Source organism: Tachypleus tridentatus, chromosome 7, assembly GCF_004210375.1.
Source record: "Tachypleus tridentatus isolate NWPU-2018 chromosome 7, ASM421037v1, whole genome shotgun sequence".
Classification (NCBI taxonomy): domain Eukaryota; kingdom Metazoa; phylum Arthropoda; class Merostomata; order Xiphosura; family Limulidae; genus Tachypleus; species Tachypleus tridentatus.
The window spans coordinates 11,161,613-11,179,486 of NC_134831.1; the positions used below are offsets into that span (position 1 = coordinate 11,161,613).

At 34.7% G+C, this 17,874-nt stretch overlaps 1 protein-coding gene across 2 annotated transcripts; it reads right to left on the reverse strand.

Annotated features, from left to right (window-relative positions):
• Nucleotides 1-67: 67 nt before the first annotated feature.
• On the reverse strand, nucleotides 68-17,538 carry LOC143255107 (Golgi to ER traffic protein 4 homolog). Of its 2 annotated transcripts, none has more exons than XM_076510271.1 (9): nucleotides 17,383-17,538; nucleotides 14,909-14,987; nucleotides 13,694-13,775; nucleotides 7,430-7,585; nucleotides 6,619-6,757; nucleotides 5,116-5,256; nucleotides 3,356-3,431; nucleotides 2,973-3,042; nucleotides 68-800 (listed from the first exon to the last, which is right to left on the reverse strand). In XM_076510271.1, exons 1-9 carry the CDS (start codon nucleotides 17,502-17,504, stop codon nucleotides 694-696), a joined length of 972 nt encoding a protein of 323 aa, XP_076366386.1. In that variant the 5' UTR covers nucleotides 17,505-17,538; the 3' UTR covers nucleotides 68-693. The 2 variants fall into 2 exon arrangements, with proteins under 2 accessions (XP_076366386.1, XP_076366387.1); XM_076510272.1 differs by lacking the exon at nucleotides 68-800 and adding an exon at nucleotides 839-1,084.
• Nucleotides 17,539-17,874: the final 336 nt, after the last annotated feature.

A 17,874-nucleotide genomic window follows, 5' to 3' on the forward strand; every position in this document is an offset into this window, starting at 1 on the left:
ATTCATACTGTAGTCGTCAACAACAACAACAAATTGAAATGGAATATTCTGCGAGTAGCCCTACTGGTGGTAATTATAAATAATTTTATTAAAATTTACATTAAACATTTGTTATATAATTTTAAGAAATGTAACAATTTTTGTGTTTATTAAAGAAAATTCATGGCCTTTTTCCTAACATTTCATTGAGAATTAACTAAACTTTATAAAAAATAATCCAAACACTGCTTCAGCAACATGCAATCAGGGTATGAAAAAAGTAAAACCTTAAATATAACTTTATTGTTTCTGTTTATAAAACTGAAATTTGGACAACAGTCTACATAATTTACTTTTTGCACAAACTACCCTTTTTATCATATACTTTAAAACATGACTGAAGTATTGAAAATGTGTGGTCTCAAACACTTTTATAATCGGTTTAATGTTTAGATTTCATTAAAAAAAAAAAACTGTCAACCTTAATTTCAGATAAACATGTATTTACATTTTAACGAGTTTTAACTTCAAGGTCTTTCAGTGAAATCTTCCAAAAGTTTAAGTATCCCTTTTAACACTTTGATGTAATTTATTCCTAAACTTAATGTATCAGTTTCACAGAAGAACCAATTTGGCCAAGCATCTTGTGCATTGATCAGATCCTCTTCCAAATGCAGCTGGAAAAAAAATTACTTATTTATCTGACTGGCTTGGTTAATCCAAATCTTCAGACTGTATGCTGTCCTTTGGTGCACGTGATGGTCCAGGTAATGCTAATTTATCATCTTCTGGATCTTCCAAGAAAGACTGTACTAAATTACCTAGTGAAAAACAACATCCGAAGTAATTTCTTACACTGTTTTCTGTTAATATATTCATTTTAATGAAAATAACAATCTGTTTATAAATTTGAAGCAAATTAAGGAATACGTGTGAAGAATTCCACACAACCAAGCACGTGTTTAATTTCATTAAGTACTGTAACCCTTTCTCCACTCAGCAGATATGGGCCAGGTGTCCTTAACGTGACCATTAAGTTTTTCATGCACAAATGAAATTCAGAGTTGTAGTATCTTCACAACAGCTTTCAATGAACATTGCTGGTCTTTGTATTTAAGGAAGAGGAGGAAAAAAAAAGTTTTTACTAAACATTAGTGTGAATGTATACAAGCAGAGGGTTGACTATAATTAAAAATACTTCTTAGCTGGAAATTTTTCAGATTTCATAAGTCTCTAATACCTCCTAAATAACATTCTTGTTATGTTCAGTATCTGAACTCTTTACTGTTGGTTTAATTTCACTCTTAATGACTATAAAATGGGAAACAATCCTCTTTAGTACTAATTCTAAGAACTTTTCACAAGAGTTTCTACATCTTCACAGGTGAATTATGAGAACATTCCCTTAGTTTATCATAATTACAACTCAAAGAAGGATTTATAGCTTGTTTACGGTACAGAGGTTACAACAAGAATCATGTAAGGTAATAAAAGTGCAAGGATATATTTATGATGTGGGTTTGTAGAAAGTCCAGACTAATTAAATAAACTTGGTAAACACAATTATCCTCTGAGGGTGGTTAGAATTTACTAGTGTTGGTGTACAAGTTATGTACACATCAATATTCAGTTTGTAGTTTTCTTAAAACACTATGAATTCATGTGCAGAAAGACAATGACTTCTTGTATTTGCAATGTTTCAAAACTAACTTATACTTGCTAAGCCTTCTTTATTCTCTCAAGTGGAGGGGAAAAGAATGTAAGAGATTTTAGTAACTCGTTTTAGAAAAACAAAAACAGTTATGACGCTAGTATACATACATAAAATCATTATTGTACCTAACTTTTATGTGGGCGAATGAAATCCAATTTGTATTCAGAGCAACAAGTTACTTAAGAGATTTCAATATCCTAATCAAAGTACAGGTTTCCGTCACCAGCTAATTACAAACAATTGTCAGATTTAGATAGTTTGGAATTCGCTGTTTCTTGTTTATAAACATAAATGGGTACAAGCAAACAAAAATTTTCAAAAGAATGTAGTAGTAGGTGGGGCTACCAGCATAGCAAAAATGTATAGGTATCTTAGCAAATCAAAGTTGGAAGGTTCTTATTTAAGTTTTAACTTGTGAAAGTCTTAAGTCTTCCTTTCTAATTCCTTAACCTCATAGACTGTATGGTAGACATAAGATGTGTCATGTGATGCACAAAGAAGCATTATTTTTAAATATTTTATTTCAAATTAAAATATAATATATGTATTATAAAGTATGCTGTGATGCCAATTTTGTTCACATGAAATGACAAAATTTGTTTAAATTATGAATACATCTATAACATTCTGACATGCACACTTTGACGTAACTTTAACAAGCAGCTTAAAACAGCTATATTATCAAAATGTAGTTTATAATTAACATTTTGTAGGAAGGGAAATATTTACATCTTCAATCTTTGCTTGTTAGCACATGTATTTTCATTCTTCGTAATATGGGTTTTAATGTGTCCAATGAATTAGAAACAAACTATACATAATGAGAGGCTAGCATAGAGATTAACTTCTCCATTTGCTGAGATAAATAAATTTATCACACCTACCCAAGAGGCTCTTCCAATCTTAACTTTAAGTGGTAACTGTCTACACTGCTTATATTCATTTGAGGGATGTGTTTATAACCAACAGAACGTATTGTGCAGAACTCTATGTTGGTTTGTTTACTTTCAGCAGTACACAAGAAAAGATTATTTGCTGAGTAGTCATTTACTCCAAGCAATAAATGGAATTTGTTTTATCCTATTTGTAGCTTAGAAAACAAGATAAATTGTAGTAGTTTTTGGATGTTTACTGTTTCTGGATGTTTAAATAAAAATTATGTTTGGTACTTCCAATTAATAGTAAATTCAAGAGATCATAAACCTATACATCAGTAAGTTGTATCTGGAGCTCTAACTATTAACTAAATAAATAATTTAAAATAGTATAATCAACTCACTCAAAAATCCTTGCTGTTTGGGAGGTGGTGGAGGTAAACCAAAAAATATTTGTCCAATCTTGGAGAGATACTACAACATACCAATGAACAGGAATATAAAAATGTGAATACATCACCAACATAACAATACACAAGCTCAAAGCTACATGGAAATCGTAACAGACAGCTTTAGTTATCATCAATAAACAAGTTTTTGAATGTATGCAGAAATTAGTAAACGAAAGGGAGGGGGGAATTAACTTTTACTTTTAGAACTCGTGAGTTGTAGTTAATGATTAAAATTCTTGAAACAATTTATAAAATGCACATCATATTTATAAGGACATTTTATAAGTAATTCAGATACACCAAACAAAAGGCATGTTTATAAGTAACAAACTTACTTCGGGATAAGTTGGATCTCTACTTATTGAAGGCTGGTATTTTTCACATAAAACATTAAAAACTGCTAACTTCCCACTACAAAAGAAACAATACAGTAAAAACCGTTAACTTTTTATGTGTCAGAGAAACAAGGTAAACATTCCTAACTTTCCTAACAGTACAGTAAAAACTGTTAGCTTTTGTGTATTAAAGAAGCAATACAGTAAATGTTACATTTCATTATATCATAGAACACAATACACTAAAAATCCTAGTCCAATATGAGCCTAACCTTGAATAAGAGTAATCTAGTACTAGCTAAACATAACTCAGTTTTAATAGGATAGTTAGTCCCATTTTATAACCAGCTTATACTTTCAGTCTGATGCAGATTAATAGATAAACATTCATTAATTTAAAAGTTACTGTGAATGTATATTTATTCTAAATAGAGCATAATTTTAATGGGAACATTTTCTTTTTTAATATTATTCTATCATTATCAAGTGCCAGTTATTGCTTCAACTCCTATTATATACTCTTCAAAAAAAGAAATGCAAAAGGGATATTTTTGTTAAAGAGAAATATATGTAATAACGTTACAAGCTCAGAGTATGTGATGTTACACGTGTTAAGGCACTGACTGTCAGACCAAAATTACAATAAAAGTTGTGCACTTTGAAAACGAAGTAAAACATCTGATTTTTCGCCAAAATGCATGCGTGTCCAATAAATTTGTTTGAGAGTTTTGCAAGTGCAACATGTGCAAAATCACTATAAAAGTGACGGGTTCTCGGTTTCCATAGCTCAGTGTTAAACCACCGACACGCAATACAGTTACGCCAAGACTGACTGAAGCACAAAGCAACAACACCATTAGTCGCTTGGAAGCAGGCAAATCTCGATCAGATGTTGCCAGAGCTGTGAATGTCCACCCAAGCACCATCACAAGGCTATGGAATCGTCACCAACAACATGGATCAACTCGTGACCATCCACGATCTGGCAGACCTCGTGTGACCATGCCCGCACAATGTCGCAACATCCGGTTACGTCACCTTCGGGATAGGACCACCACTGCCTCAACCATACCAGGGCTGCGTAGGATTTCCGATCAAACCGTACGCAACCGTCGACGAGATTCTTAGGCCCCATGTGCAACCCATCATGGTGAATGTCAACGAAGTTTTACAACATGACAACGCCCATCCTCACACAGCCCGACTCACCACTGTCTTCTTGAGACACCACAACATCAACGTTTTTCCCTGGCCCTCCAGATCACTAGATTTAAGCCCCATCAAACATCTTTGGGATGAGTTGGACCGACGTCTGCGACGGCGACAACCTCAACCGCAGACTCTACCTCAGTTTGCAGCAGCTTTGCAAGCTGAGTGGACAGCCATTCCACAGGATGTGATTTGTCATCTCATTGCTTCCATGGGCAGGAGATGCCAAGCAGTTATTGATGCTCACGGGGGGCATACTAATTATTGACGTTGAGTGACGTTAAACTACACCTAGTGAGCGTGGACTTTGCACATTCACTGCTGAACATCCAAAGTCTGCAAAGGCGAAGTTTCACACATGTCATACAGAAATACCCTGAAGAAAAACTTGTTAACAATATGTCTCAAATTTTGCCTTTTGTGTTTCTTTTTTTGAAGAGTATACTTATTATACACTTTATTTTTATTATACATGAGATATTTTATGGTGATGATAAATAAAACTAATATAATAAACAGAAATATGTTGGCAATGTTTAAGAAAATCTTACCTTTCTACTGCTAAAAGTAAAAACCAGACAAAATTTAATAAAGGTAACAAATATGGAGGGCCTTGATGGACACTAGGGTGCTTTTCAGTATATGAGTAAAAGACTACCGACGCTGTTGACTTGTTTTTAAGGCACAGGAATCTACAATAAAGTTCAATTTACACAGTCTAAGTACTTAGAAATGTTTTAACATTTAGAGTAACAGAATACAAAAATTACTAACAAATACATTTAAATCATTCTATTTCATTCTACAGCATCTGGAAACACAAGACTGAACATACCACTATGGTAACTCAAATGTCACAAATGTATATTACATCAAAATGCATCTTTACCTTGACAGTTCTGAATAAAACTTATACAGTGCAGAATCTCCGAACCTTTGGAATGTTTTATTTTAAAATATTTAACATTTTAGTTTACTTAAAATCACATTTTGAAGTGAAACAATCCATAGCAGACATGAATACACTACAAGCAATCTACTGCTAAAGAGGTTTGTCCTACAAACACTGAAAGACTGGTGTTGCTCAAACTATGATATTTTATAATAAAAGACTGTCACAGTAAAACCTTAAAAGAGGAAGAAAATTATGTGAAAAATAAAGCAAGGATATGTATATCCTGAATAGAAGATAGATTCATAGAAAATATAAGCCTATGCTTTAAGATTGTAAGAAGGTTCTACAAAAACAAACATACATAACAGTACAGCAGGACTTTTGTTGTTTGTTTTGGAATTTCACACAAAGCTGAATGAGGGCTATTTGTTTTAGCAATCCCTAATTTAATAAAAGACTAGAGAGAAAACAGCCAGTCATCACCACCCAACACCAACTTTTGACCTACTCTTTCACCAACAAATAGTGAGATTGATCATAACATTATGATGCCCCTATGGCTGAAAGAGTGAGAATCTATGGTAGGATGAGGATTTGAACCCACAATTCTCACAGTGCAAGTTGAGATCTATACCCAGCTTTTTGTTAATTATGTGAATATTACACATGAATACCAACTTTTAAATGTTTTAAACTGCAAATAAAAATTTAGTTTACAATTTTAATTAAAAGTTTGCACCCTCCACATCTGAACAGTGCTCTGTTATCACAACAGGGTTAAAGCACATATGATGATTGATTACAGATTGGTCTGTAGATGGCTAATACTGCAGTTATCATGGTTAGTAATAAGTAATATCCATTAAAGATTTATATGCACTGTAATGTGGGAACACAGAAGTGTGTGTATCAAGTCAGACGAATACACTAAAACTACACCAATATAGTTTTTCACCTAAGCATACGAAGCACTAGAGTTCCAAGTTCTTTCAAACAGATCATATACAATTTTACTTCTACAGGTTCTGCAGTTTTTCCTTGAGATATGGAAAAAAAAAGTGTAGTATTCACATCTGTGTACATCAAAAAAACTTAATACAGACAACCTAAAAAGAAAAATATAGATGAAACAAACATTACAATAACAGATAAAACTCACTGAAGAACAGCCTGGGTTATAAAGAGATCTGCTTCACTGGGATACCCCTTGTTGACATGGTACTCTACCAGCATGGAAGCACATCCATCACCATCTGACGAATGGATGAAGTGATAGCGAGATTGTGCATAGTTTTTTTCTGTAAGAAATGTGCTTCAAATGAAAACAAACCAGACTACACTATAAGCACTTCAGCCAAGAGCTTTGTTATCTAGTTACATCTGCTTATGTCAAATTCTAAACTTGTATCACAAGGAAAAACAAAAGAAATCCTGTATGAAGAATCTGTAAAAATGCTTCTATCTTACCTTAAGTAAATGTTTCTTTGTAGTATTATTGTAACTTGTACTAGATTTTTTTTTTTTAATAGGTTTTTGTAATTTGTTCTTGCATGTGAAAAATAAATGTTCATTCTACTTTTGGCTGAAAAAAGCAGAAGTATCCTGAGCAAGCAGTTACGTGTTCTAATCCCTCTTACTGAATCTACAGTTAATAGTTACAATGCCCTTTCATGTTAACTATGTGTATGCAAAAAAACAAATTTGTGTAACATGCATTACCAAGTCCACACAAGGATAAAAAGAAATACAATCCACCACAGGACCCAAAGTTTCATTGTACAGAAGTAACATTCAATGAGAAAAGGATTTCTATAGTTAAAACTACAGCAAGTGTGACATGAACATCAATAACAGTTTTAAACTTAAAGTACTGTGAAAACTTCTAACAGATTTACAATACAGTCTTTTTGAAGAACAAACAACAAAGCTATCATTTTATTCTGTCGTGGAAAGGTTCATACAGCACTTGCCTTTCCATAGTATCAAGGCTATGTGTTGATGTAGGTACGGGTGACCCCTACGATGGGAATCTTCACCTTGAGATGACCACTTTAAGGCTCCAGTAAGAAATTTAAATCTCTCAGGGGACTCTGGCAGCATTAGTGAAAAAAGTCTTGCTAGTTTATCTAGATTTTCAGAAAAGAATGCTCATATCAAAACACATACACTGTTTAGAATGTATCCCTTATTACTTCAATTAAGAAAATGAACAAAATACTTATTTGTGACGTGTCTTTTAATCCCAGAATTACTTGATTTGTTAACTCGCTAAACATTGGTCATTTTGGCCAACCTTGTAACCATGAATTTACACATTCTATAATTTTTAAATGTTCTAAAAGAATCTTCACAAAAATTAGCAAGCTATTAATAAATATAACAAGGATGTTGTACACATACACACAAAATCAGTATTTTAAAAACATTATTTGTAATAAAGAATTACCTGTAAATTTACAAATCCTCTACAGAGTTAATTCAAGTGTAAAGTTATATTTTCTAAAAATTACTTTTGTCTCATATTACATTTTTCAAAATAATTTGTACAGATCTTCTAACTGAATAAAGTTATGTTTCTTTGGGGTAAAACTATATTGTATTTTTTATTTTTTTCTTACCTAACACAAACTGCTTTGGTCTTGGTCAACTTGTAACCACCTTGTAACAAACAAATAAAAAATTAATCTGAATTAACCTTTCCCCTTTTAACAGTGACTGCACATTGTAACAGAAAATTACACAAAGATTTATTTCTTTATAGTTGCACAGACACTCTACATGAGCAGCAGTAACTCTTCACGTAGATCAGACAATGTGTGAAAAATAGAGGTTATGTCAATCTCCATGTCTAACATTAAGTAATGATGGAACAGTCTCGGACTTAAATTCAGACAAACAACTTCATTAGTTGGTTGGCACACAAAAACTACACTATCTGTACCATACAACAGGTAAAACAAATTAAAATATGTAAAAAGGAATCATGTTAAAACAAAGTCCAACTTCCAAATTAAAAACTTGAGAGTTAAACATTTAAAAAAAACAACTGAGGTGGACAGTGTCACCATCACCAATGACATTATCTGATGTCAAGGGTGAACCCATGATAAAAATATGTATAAAATGGTGTTTCTCATGATCATAACAACAGTAATATGTGGGCTATTGTGACCCAAGTGTCAGAAAAACCACACATTGGTGCATCAGTCCCAGATAAAAGAAAACAATGAGTTAAAAAACTGTGACCAATGCATGGTCTAGTTAGGAAACTTCCTCTTTCTGATCCTTACAGAAGCAAGATGGCCAAAGTCCAACAAGGGTTTGATCTGCAAAAGCTTGGAATTATGTTTCTCACTCCAAGGCAACTGCCAACTGGCACAGAGATGAGCCTTGAATACAGGACAATAGTCCATATGTATGGGACAAGAACAGCCATGATAGCACCAGAACAGGCATACCCAGACGTGGTGTCAGTGAGCTCATTCACACGAATACTGATATGACCCGGTATTCAAAGGAACTGGATAGAAATGGATGGTAAAGACAAATGGGCCAATCAGTTTTGAATATCAACAAGAACAGGGTGAGAACTAATGCAAAGTGATTCCAGGGCCAGTAAAGAGCTAAGTGAATTGGTATACATAGTACAGTTCATGTATTACATAGCTTCTGTGGGATCTAGGGCAAGAGAAATGGCATACAGTTTGGCAGTGAACACAGATACTGTGAAGAGGATCCTGTGTGCAACCATCAGACTACAACAAACCATGGCAGAGCCCAGTGAGTCAACTGATTTCGAACCATTCGTATAAATTGGAATGGAAGGATGGTTTGAAAGATGTTCAACAAATAGAAAATGGTACTTACAACTGGAAGTATCCACCTTCTTTAGATGACTCAAAGTAAGGTTACACGTGGGGATGCTAATAACATGTGGTGAGATGGGCTGACCTATGGAGAGAGCAACACCATCCAAGGAAAGACCCAGTTCAACCAAATGCACCTGGATATGAAGGCAAAAAGGGACAATGGCAGACTGTGTATTCTGAAAAAATATGATCTACTGAGGAAGAAAAATACAAGCCCAGGTGGGATGCTGTGGTAAGGATTAAAGTTTTGCAGCATACAGTGAAAACAGTTGCAAACAGCAGAGGTGTAGAGGAGATTCACAAGACTCAGTGTACAAATGCTGGACTGAAGAAGTGCAGAAAGTCCCCATGCAGAACAAAAGCCCCTGATGGTGAACAATGTCCAACATCTTCAAGACCAATATCCTGGTAACACCATAGACTCACAGACCACTTTTAATAAAATAAGGTTACAACAGAAAAGTCTACTCCCAAGAGGTGGAAGAGAGGACACGGAGGACGTTCAGTGCTCTTTTACACTTCACACATTACTGTTTGATGTGTGGAATGAAAATCAGCTTACGGTCAAAGATAAGCCCTGAGAAATGCATGCAGACTGATACATAATGTGGAAGTCATTGACATAGGGACCATTTACAACTGTAGGGGGGGGGTGACAATTAAGACAGCCCTGAGGGACTCCAAGTTCCTGTAAGAAAAAAAAAACAACAGAAAAGTGTTGAACCCACAGGAACTTGGAATCACCTGCCCATTAAAAAATGTTTAATACAAATGGACAAATGGCCATGCAACACATGCGAGTAGAGGTCTCGTGGGATGCTATACCTCCAAGTAGTATCATAAGCTTCAAGGTCAAAAGATACAGAAACAAGTTGTCGCTTCAATGACTGACATTTCAAGTCGAATCAGGTGGCTATAGTGGTTTTTTGTCGTCAGAGAGACAGAGAGATGGCACAGTATCTCATAGTGAATATCATCAGGTCTGATTGATATACTCCAAGACCAATCAAGAGTAAGCTTTAGTTCCACCAGTGAAAAGGGAGCAATTATACTCAGAGAGAGATGATCAGCCTGAAAGAAAAGAGGTGATCACTCTGCTCCAAGTCTTGATGGCTAAGAAGGTGGGAAATGAAGCATAAGTACTAATTGCATGAGAAAAGCTTTTGCTGAGAGTACTGGCAATGCTCTTGGCATCAGCAACTTCTTGGGCACTGGAAAGCAAGATTAAAAGTGGGGAGCAGAAGTATACTGCCCTTCTGAATCTTGTCTCATATGATTTTGGAATTGGTAGTAGAAGAGATGCAATATGTGTATTTATTACAAGATTTCTTCTGGCTTTGATGTCTCACCTGCTGAGCATGTACATGGGTCTGCTGGAAAACAATGCAGTTTGAAAGTGCAGGATAACTATGAAAGGCATCCCAGGGCCATTTTTGAGACCTCTGTGCCACGAGACAGGTGGGACTCTACCATGGATAATGTGTTGAGGTTTTAGGAATAGACTGAGCAGTTTCTTGAACAATACAATCAAACAGTTACTGCTACTACACAGTCATCTATTGATGGCTTACAGACAACAGCAGGATCAAGTTCAGAGAAGGCAGTGAAAGAGAGCTAATTGGCCTGGTCCAGCTTCCACCACAGCACATGGGTCAAGTAGCATTGACCACAGCCAAACTACCTCAACATGACATTATCACTGCCCTCTTGGTTACTGTCAATCCCCTAGGAGAAATGAAAGAAAAGTGAAGGTGAGGAAATAAAGAGATAAATCGCAGTAAAATACTGCCTAGGTGCATGAAAATATGTACAAGTACCAGTACTGAAGAGAGAAAGGTTATGATCCAAGAACATACTCTACAAACGACCCTTCCCATCAACATTAGCACCACCCCAGAGGGGATAATGTCCCTTAAAGTCCCCCAGGGTTAAAAAGGATACAGCAAGTGTTCAAAATAAGAGCATCAAGGTCTGATTTATCATAGATTTCTCCAAGAGCTGGGTAGAGAGAACAAACAGTGATGGTATGGCCCAAGGAAATATGGATGGCTGTGGCTTCCAAGGGTGTATCAAGTGACAATGCAGGCACATGCTGACCAGCCAGCTGTCCCACCAATCCATGCACTCATCTATCACATGACCTGTCATTTATGTACAAAGAAAACATGAAAGGTGACTGTTTTTCAGCAGCTTTTACAAATGTTTCCTGTAAGAAAAGACACACAGGATAGTAAGAATCAGTGCTTTGATGTCATTCAAATTAGAACACAAACATTGATGGTACTGTTTTATTAAAGTGGTCATTTTTACTTATGTGAAGCATAACTGGGTGGAGAGCCCTTCCATTTTTGGACCACTTTGTTTCTCTTTATAAGAAGGTCTATCAACCTCCATTAATCTTACCCTGGGTGGAGAGGATATGTCTTTCAGTAGATCAAAATTCTGGTGACTGAAGGCATAAACAAATAATTGTTCTGCAACTCAGAGCTGAAAAAGAAAATGAACCTGAGGAAATGCCAGAAGCCAAAGGATGTGAATCCAGGGAGGCACCAAAAGGAATGATGGGGATAGAGATAAGTGGTAACATTGATTTGTCAACTCCCTTAATGACAAAGGGCAAAAGATCGTCGTGTAGTTTGAAAACAACTCTGTCAGAGACAGAGTTCTGTCTGCACTTCCACTGTAACAGTGGAACAGAGTAGAGCAGCACATGTTCAAGATGAAGTGGTGGACAATAACTTGTGAGCCTTAGGGTAAAAAATATTGTGAAATGGTTTCAGATGCTGTCTGTACTTATTTTTCTTCCATCCACCTAGGACAAAAATTAAAATAAGAGGGATGACAACCACTACAATTAACACAATGAGGGTCCATTTAGCACTCATAGGCATTATGGTCCTTGCCATTGTAACAAACACATGTCAAGAAATCACAATATGATGAGTTCGAGTGATGAAAGCACCAACAGTGGAAACATCTGAGAGGGTTTGGAATATGTGGCCATATCTTGCAATTTAGATAACCTGCCTTGATGGTGACAGGTGGATTTGGTGACATAAACATCAGAATTTGGATACTTGTGAGCATCATAATTCCATCTTTGTGAGTGGAGAAACTCCTTGGGTGGAGAAAGCAGCAAAGATCTCCGACTCAGAAACATTCTTCAAATACCTCTCAACAGTAACTCATTTTGACAAATTCAAAATAGCATGGGGAGAAACCTCAAAGGGTATATCCCAAATGGCCTTCAAATACAAGAGGAGTTCACTGTTTTGGAGTGGATGTTTCCACCAAGGTGTCCCCAGAACGTAGCTCTTAACCAACTTAGGAGAGCTAGCAAACCCCTCTTGTCTCTTCTAAATAAGAAAGGGGAGACATCTGCCCTAAAGATTTGTCCGATAAAGAATTTAATATCATAAACTGAGGTACAGGTGTTGAAGAAATTAAAGATTGCTGTTCAGAATCTTCAAGATGTGGTTGTTTACTCATGATCTGTTTTCATTATTATTTTACTTTGAGTTGGGAATCCATACTAAAGAAAGAATATTTTGGTACTCACTGGCCCTAACCACCATAGAGCCCCCACAAGAAGATGCAACACAATGCCAAAAAAGGACAGTGTAGCAATGCCAGGGTTTTGTGAGCACTATACCCAAACACCAGCATCAGATTTCATGTCCACAACACCTGTTGAGAACATCCAACACTGGTACTTGGTTGACCCTAGCCCAAATGGATCAGCCAATTGACCCAAGGGAGGGGGGCACTCAAAGGGTGCCTATCTACAGGAATTCAAGGTCAAAGTGGTGTGTTTGGGTTAGACCCCTCAAACACCAGGATCATCTCCTTCCCTTTACAGGTCACCATGCATGGCAAACATGTGGGTGGATGTTTAGATCCCAAAGGAGGTGAACTCAAAGAACAGAACTTTCCCTGGGAGATCCCCTCACCACGTTCAAGAATCCACACCAAAGGGTTTGTTGCAAGTAAAGTTTATGACACGACTGTTTGAGACCTTTTTTTTCTGACTACTGATTTCTAACACTTTTCACCAAGTTAGCCTTTAAGAGTTGGTTGATCCAAGCTAATTAAAACCAGCTGTCCAAGTGAGAGGACATCTCCATACACTACTAAGTGCACTTTTTAGATTTCAATTTCCAAAACCAGTTTATAGTCTAATTACCATCAACAGTGTGTGTCTTCTAGATAACTAAAAACAAATGTTGTTTTGTATACTTTAGAGCGAGAGCGCGCGCGTGTGTGTGTGTGTGTGTGTGTGTGTAAGTTTAATTGGGAAATTATTGAATATTATAGTAAAGAGCATAGTTCTTAGTACAGAGTAATTAACAGAAACCATTGACTCACCAATATCTTCTGAAGTAACAATTGAACCTGCTTTGATTAAAACATCCACCACTAAACTTGCTAAGTCTGCTCCACTATTATGCTGGAAACAAACAAAAGATAACAGAATTAGAAGTAACAAATATTTAACTGAAAAGTCAAGGCGATTGATATGTCACCATTTTTTAAAAAACTTATTAAATGGTCTTAAACTTTTACTGTATATTTTATGAATGTTGTCCTCACACATCCACCCTTGATAAATGTAAAATTTGGAACTTAAACCAACTCTGCTTTTCAGGAGATCAACAGTTTCCCAGTAATGTACTAATCCACTATAACTAATGGCAAGTCATTATGCAAATGAACCATCATTTTAAAAAAACAACCAAACTGCTTTAATTTAAGCGTAGCTTTTTTTTTTTCAAATCTTAGATTTGCGTCTTTTCATCTTATTATCTTCGATACACAGCAGACAGTAACATACACCTTTATTCTAGAAGTTACTCAAACAGTGTTGTACACTTGATCACCCCTCATATTTATGACAGAATATGTTGTATCTCTGGAATCCTCCTAACAATCTTCTTCTGAAACTTTCCTAGCAAGTAAGTCAATATTCTTTCTCATATAGAGGTCAAAACTGTATTTTTTGAAATACATCTATAAATAAAAACCTAAAATTATATTAGCTTTGTCACTAGTAACATTTCCTCACAGTCTTCAATAGTTTGTCAATAGATATACAAAGATTCTTTTATACAGCATTGCTATTTAGTGCTTTCTCACTGTGTAAAATGTATCATCCAAATTATTTTAAGTGTATATCTAATAATTTACAAGATTAAATGATATTATACTTGTAAAGTCTACCAGCTAATTTAAATCATTTTATAATACATCAATACCCTAAACACAGAAATACCTTAGAGATTAAGTAATCCACTGGTTACAAGGGTCCTCTCATATATATATTTATTTGGTTTCTTATAAAATTAAATATTTATTCCTAACCCAAAGACAACCTTATTTGACAGTTCACAGATCTAAGTATTACACCTAATGACAAATGATTACAAGTGTGACTATAATACCCACAGTGGTCAAAACATTGGAGTTAAACAACCAAGCTGAAATCATTTAACTGTTAAAAGAATATTATACTTAGAACTATGTAGTTTTAAACCAACACTTGTGAACTTCTCAGATTTTCATTTCTGCAATTATTTGTAATACCTGATGGAGCTTCAGAAGAGTACATGACCCTTCATACAGCAGATCTAACAATTCCTTGTAATTCTTCTGTGATAGATACCTACATGGAATTTCATGAAAAAAAAAAACAGTAGTTAAACATGCCTAAAAATGGACACTAAGGTTTCACAATTCACACTACAATAACTAAATTGTAAAATCTACATCAATGACCATACTACTAAATAAAGATTCCTCAAATCCAACACAAATGAATAATAGCAGCATACACTCTAGGCCTGTTGCTTTGAAGACTCTCCTAATATAACATAGTTATCTGATAATTCATAAATTATAGAAGTTTTTGATTCAAATATTTCAACATTTCTATAATTGCCTTTCATTACTTTAATATAAACTTTTATTCTTTACTTTATGGTAAATACAAAAAAAAAAGTAATAATAATAATGACTATACACAGATTAGTTTAATGCTTTACAGTAAACACCATCTGTTTGGCAACAAATTATGTTGTAGTAACATTCACTTAAAATAAACACATTTTAAATTAACACTTAATTGTCTTCTTCATTTATGTTCCTAAATGTTAAAAAATTAACAAGTACAGAAATATTACAGTAGAAACTTCAATCTTATTGTGTACACCTTTAGACAAGTCACAAGTGTAAAATATAGATTATCTGATATAGGATATTCCACATTCAAACAGTAGTGATTTTTAACTGCCATTTTCACAGGTATAGTTCTTAATAAACACTAATGTTTTAGGAAATCATGCAATATTCTAGGTAATAGGTACAGGACTTTAGTGTTTTATGTAATTACAAAACAACAACAAAGTAATAAGGAAGAACACAGGTTTTGGTTGTCATTCATACAACCAACAATCCAATTCCAACTGTCATGTTATTTCATATATTTGATCAAGGAAATCACAAGTTGACAACATTTGGAATAGCTGTAACCTGTTTCAAATTTAGGAAGTGACAATAACAGCTGGTTAAATGATAACAGGAGAAATATTGCTTTATATAAAGAGCACGTTTGAAACCTAATTCAACTAGATCATCATAATTCATTAATGTAATTTATGATTTTTTTGATTTTTTTTTTATTGACAGTTGAAGAGATCATGTGTTCATAAAAATTGTTTTTATTTTAAACAGTTCATATGGATTCAAAGTAAGCAATAATTAAACTAATTCTACCAAACAAACAGAGAACATTATATTTCTAGTACACTTTAAAACTATCAATTTGTATAAACTCAACTACTGTTCCACATAACACACAACAATATTCCTTCCATATCTAAACCAAATATGAAAAGTCATGCTGAATACATGAATGTCCAATCATACTAATATGTTCATGGATGACAAAGCACAATCTATGTAATACACACATACACAAACCTTAATTTGGATTTTGAAAAGAAATATGCCAGGTCATAACACCATCTCCCACAATATGTCTCCTCCTAAGAGGTACTCAATATTCAAGATATTATACACATATCAGGCCACAAATCTTTTAAACCTGTCTTGTGTGTCCTCATGGCATTTGTAGTGTTTGTTGTTGTTTTTTTGTTTGTTTTTGAATTTCACACAAAGCTACTCGAGGGCTATCTGTGCTAGCCGTCCCTAATTTAGCAGTGTAAGACAAGAGGGAAGGCAGCTAGTCATCACCACCCACTGCAAACTCTTGGGCTACTCTTTTACCAACGAATAGTGGGATTGACCGTCACAGAATAACACCCCCACGGCTGAAAGGGTGAGCATGTTTGGCACGACGGGGATGTGAACCCGCGACCCTCAGATTACGAGTCGCATGCCTTAACACGCTTGGCCATGCCGGGGCCACATTTGTAGTAAAAAGCATTTACACCAGTATATTCCAATATTAAAATTGTTTGAAGTTTCTGAAGCACAAATACAAGAAGTTTTATCAAATAACAACTACAAACATCTAAAGATTCTGATAATCAGTCAATACTCAAAACGATTACTGGCTTTAAAACTATATATATATATATGGATAACAAACTGTAGAAGACCAGTTTCTAAAATAAACCTAATAAAGCATTAGCCACAACTGTGTAGACCTCAGTTACGACGAAATTCATAAGGGACCAGAGCCTTAACATAGAAGAAATGTACGATATAGATATTATATACTATTGTTACCAAGATTAATAATTAATGCTGTTGGGCTAATGTCAGCATTCGTTTGTTGACTAATGCCAGTTACTGCTTTCATATTCCTTCTTCAAAGTTTACGATTTCCTTTTTTTTTTTTTTTTAATACTAAATGGCAAATATTTAACATTGAGTGTAATGAGTAACCGACAGCTAGCTAAACAAACCCCATGGTACTAGTAATAATATTAATAAAAGTAACAAGTTTAATTAGGCTTAAGTCAGTTATACAATAATCGGTAACTTACAATAATGTGCAGAATAATTATAAAACCAATAAGAAGCAGAACTCTTACCGAAAATATATAGTTCTGTACATTTGATGGGCTTCGTAATAATTACCTGCCTCAATATTAGACTGTAATTTACTCAAAATCCTATCCACGCCACCCGCTCGTTCTCTACTTCTGGCTGCCATATTGACGAGGTAAAACTAAAAGCTCAAAACGGGAATTTAAATAGATTAATATCAATCATACTGAAATCGATACTGTAAATGTAATATAGGTATGTCATACAGTTGATCATGCATATATTTATATATGTATTATGAATTTTATAGGTAAACCCCTTTTGACAGTTATAAACTGTCATAAAGAAAAAATTAAAATTAATTAGCTCTTTGATTTTTTCTTGTTGTTAGACGCAAAGCTAGCTTCACGATACGTTAACAATAGTCTTTCCACCGCAAGTATCTAAACTAGAATTTTAGAGTCATAAGCATGCAGAATTTTTGCTGAACTACCGATTAAGGGGGGGGGGCTCGTGTATAATCTGTATTATATTGT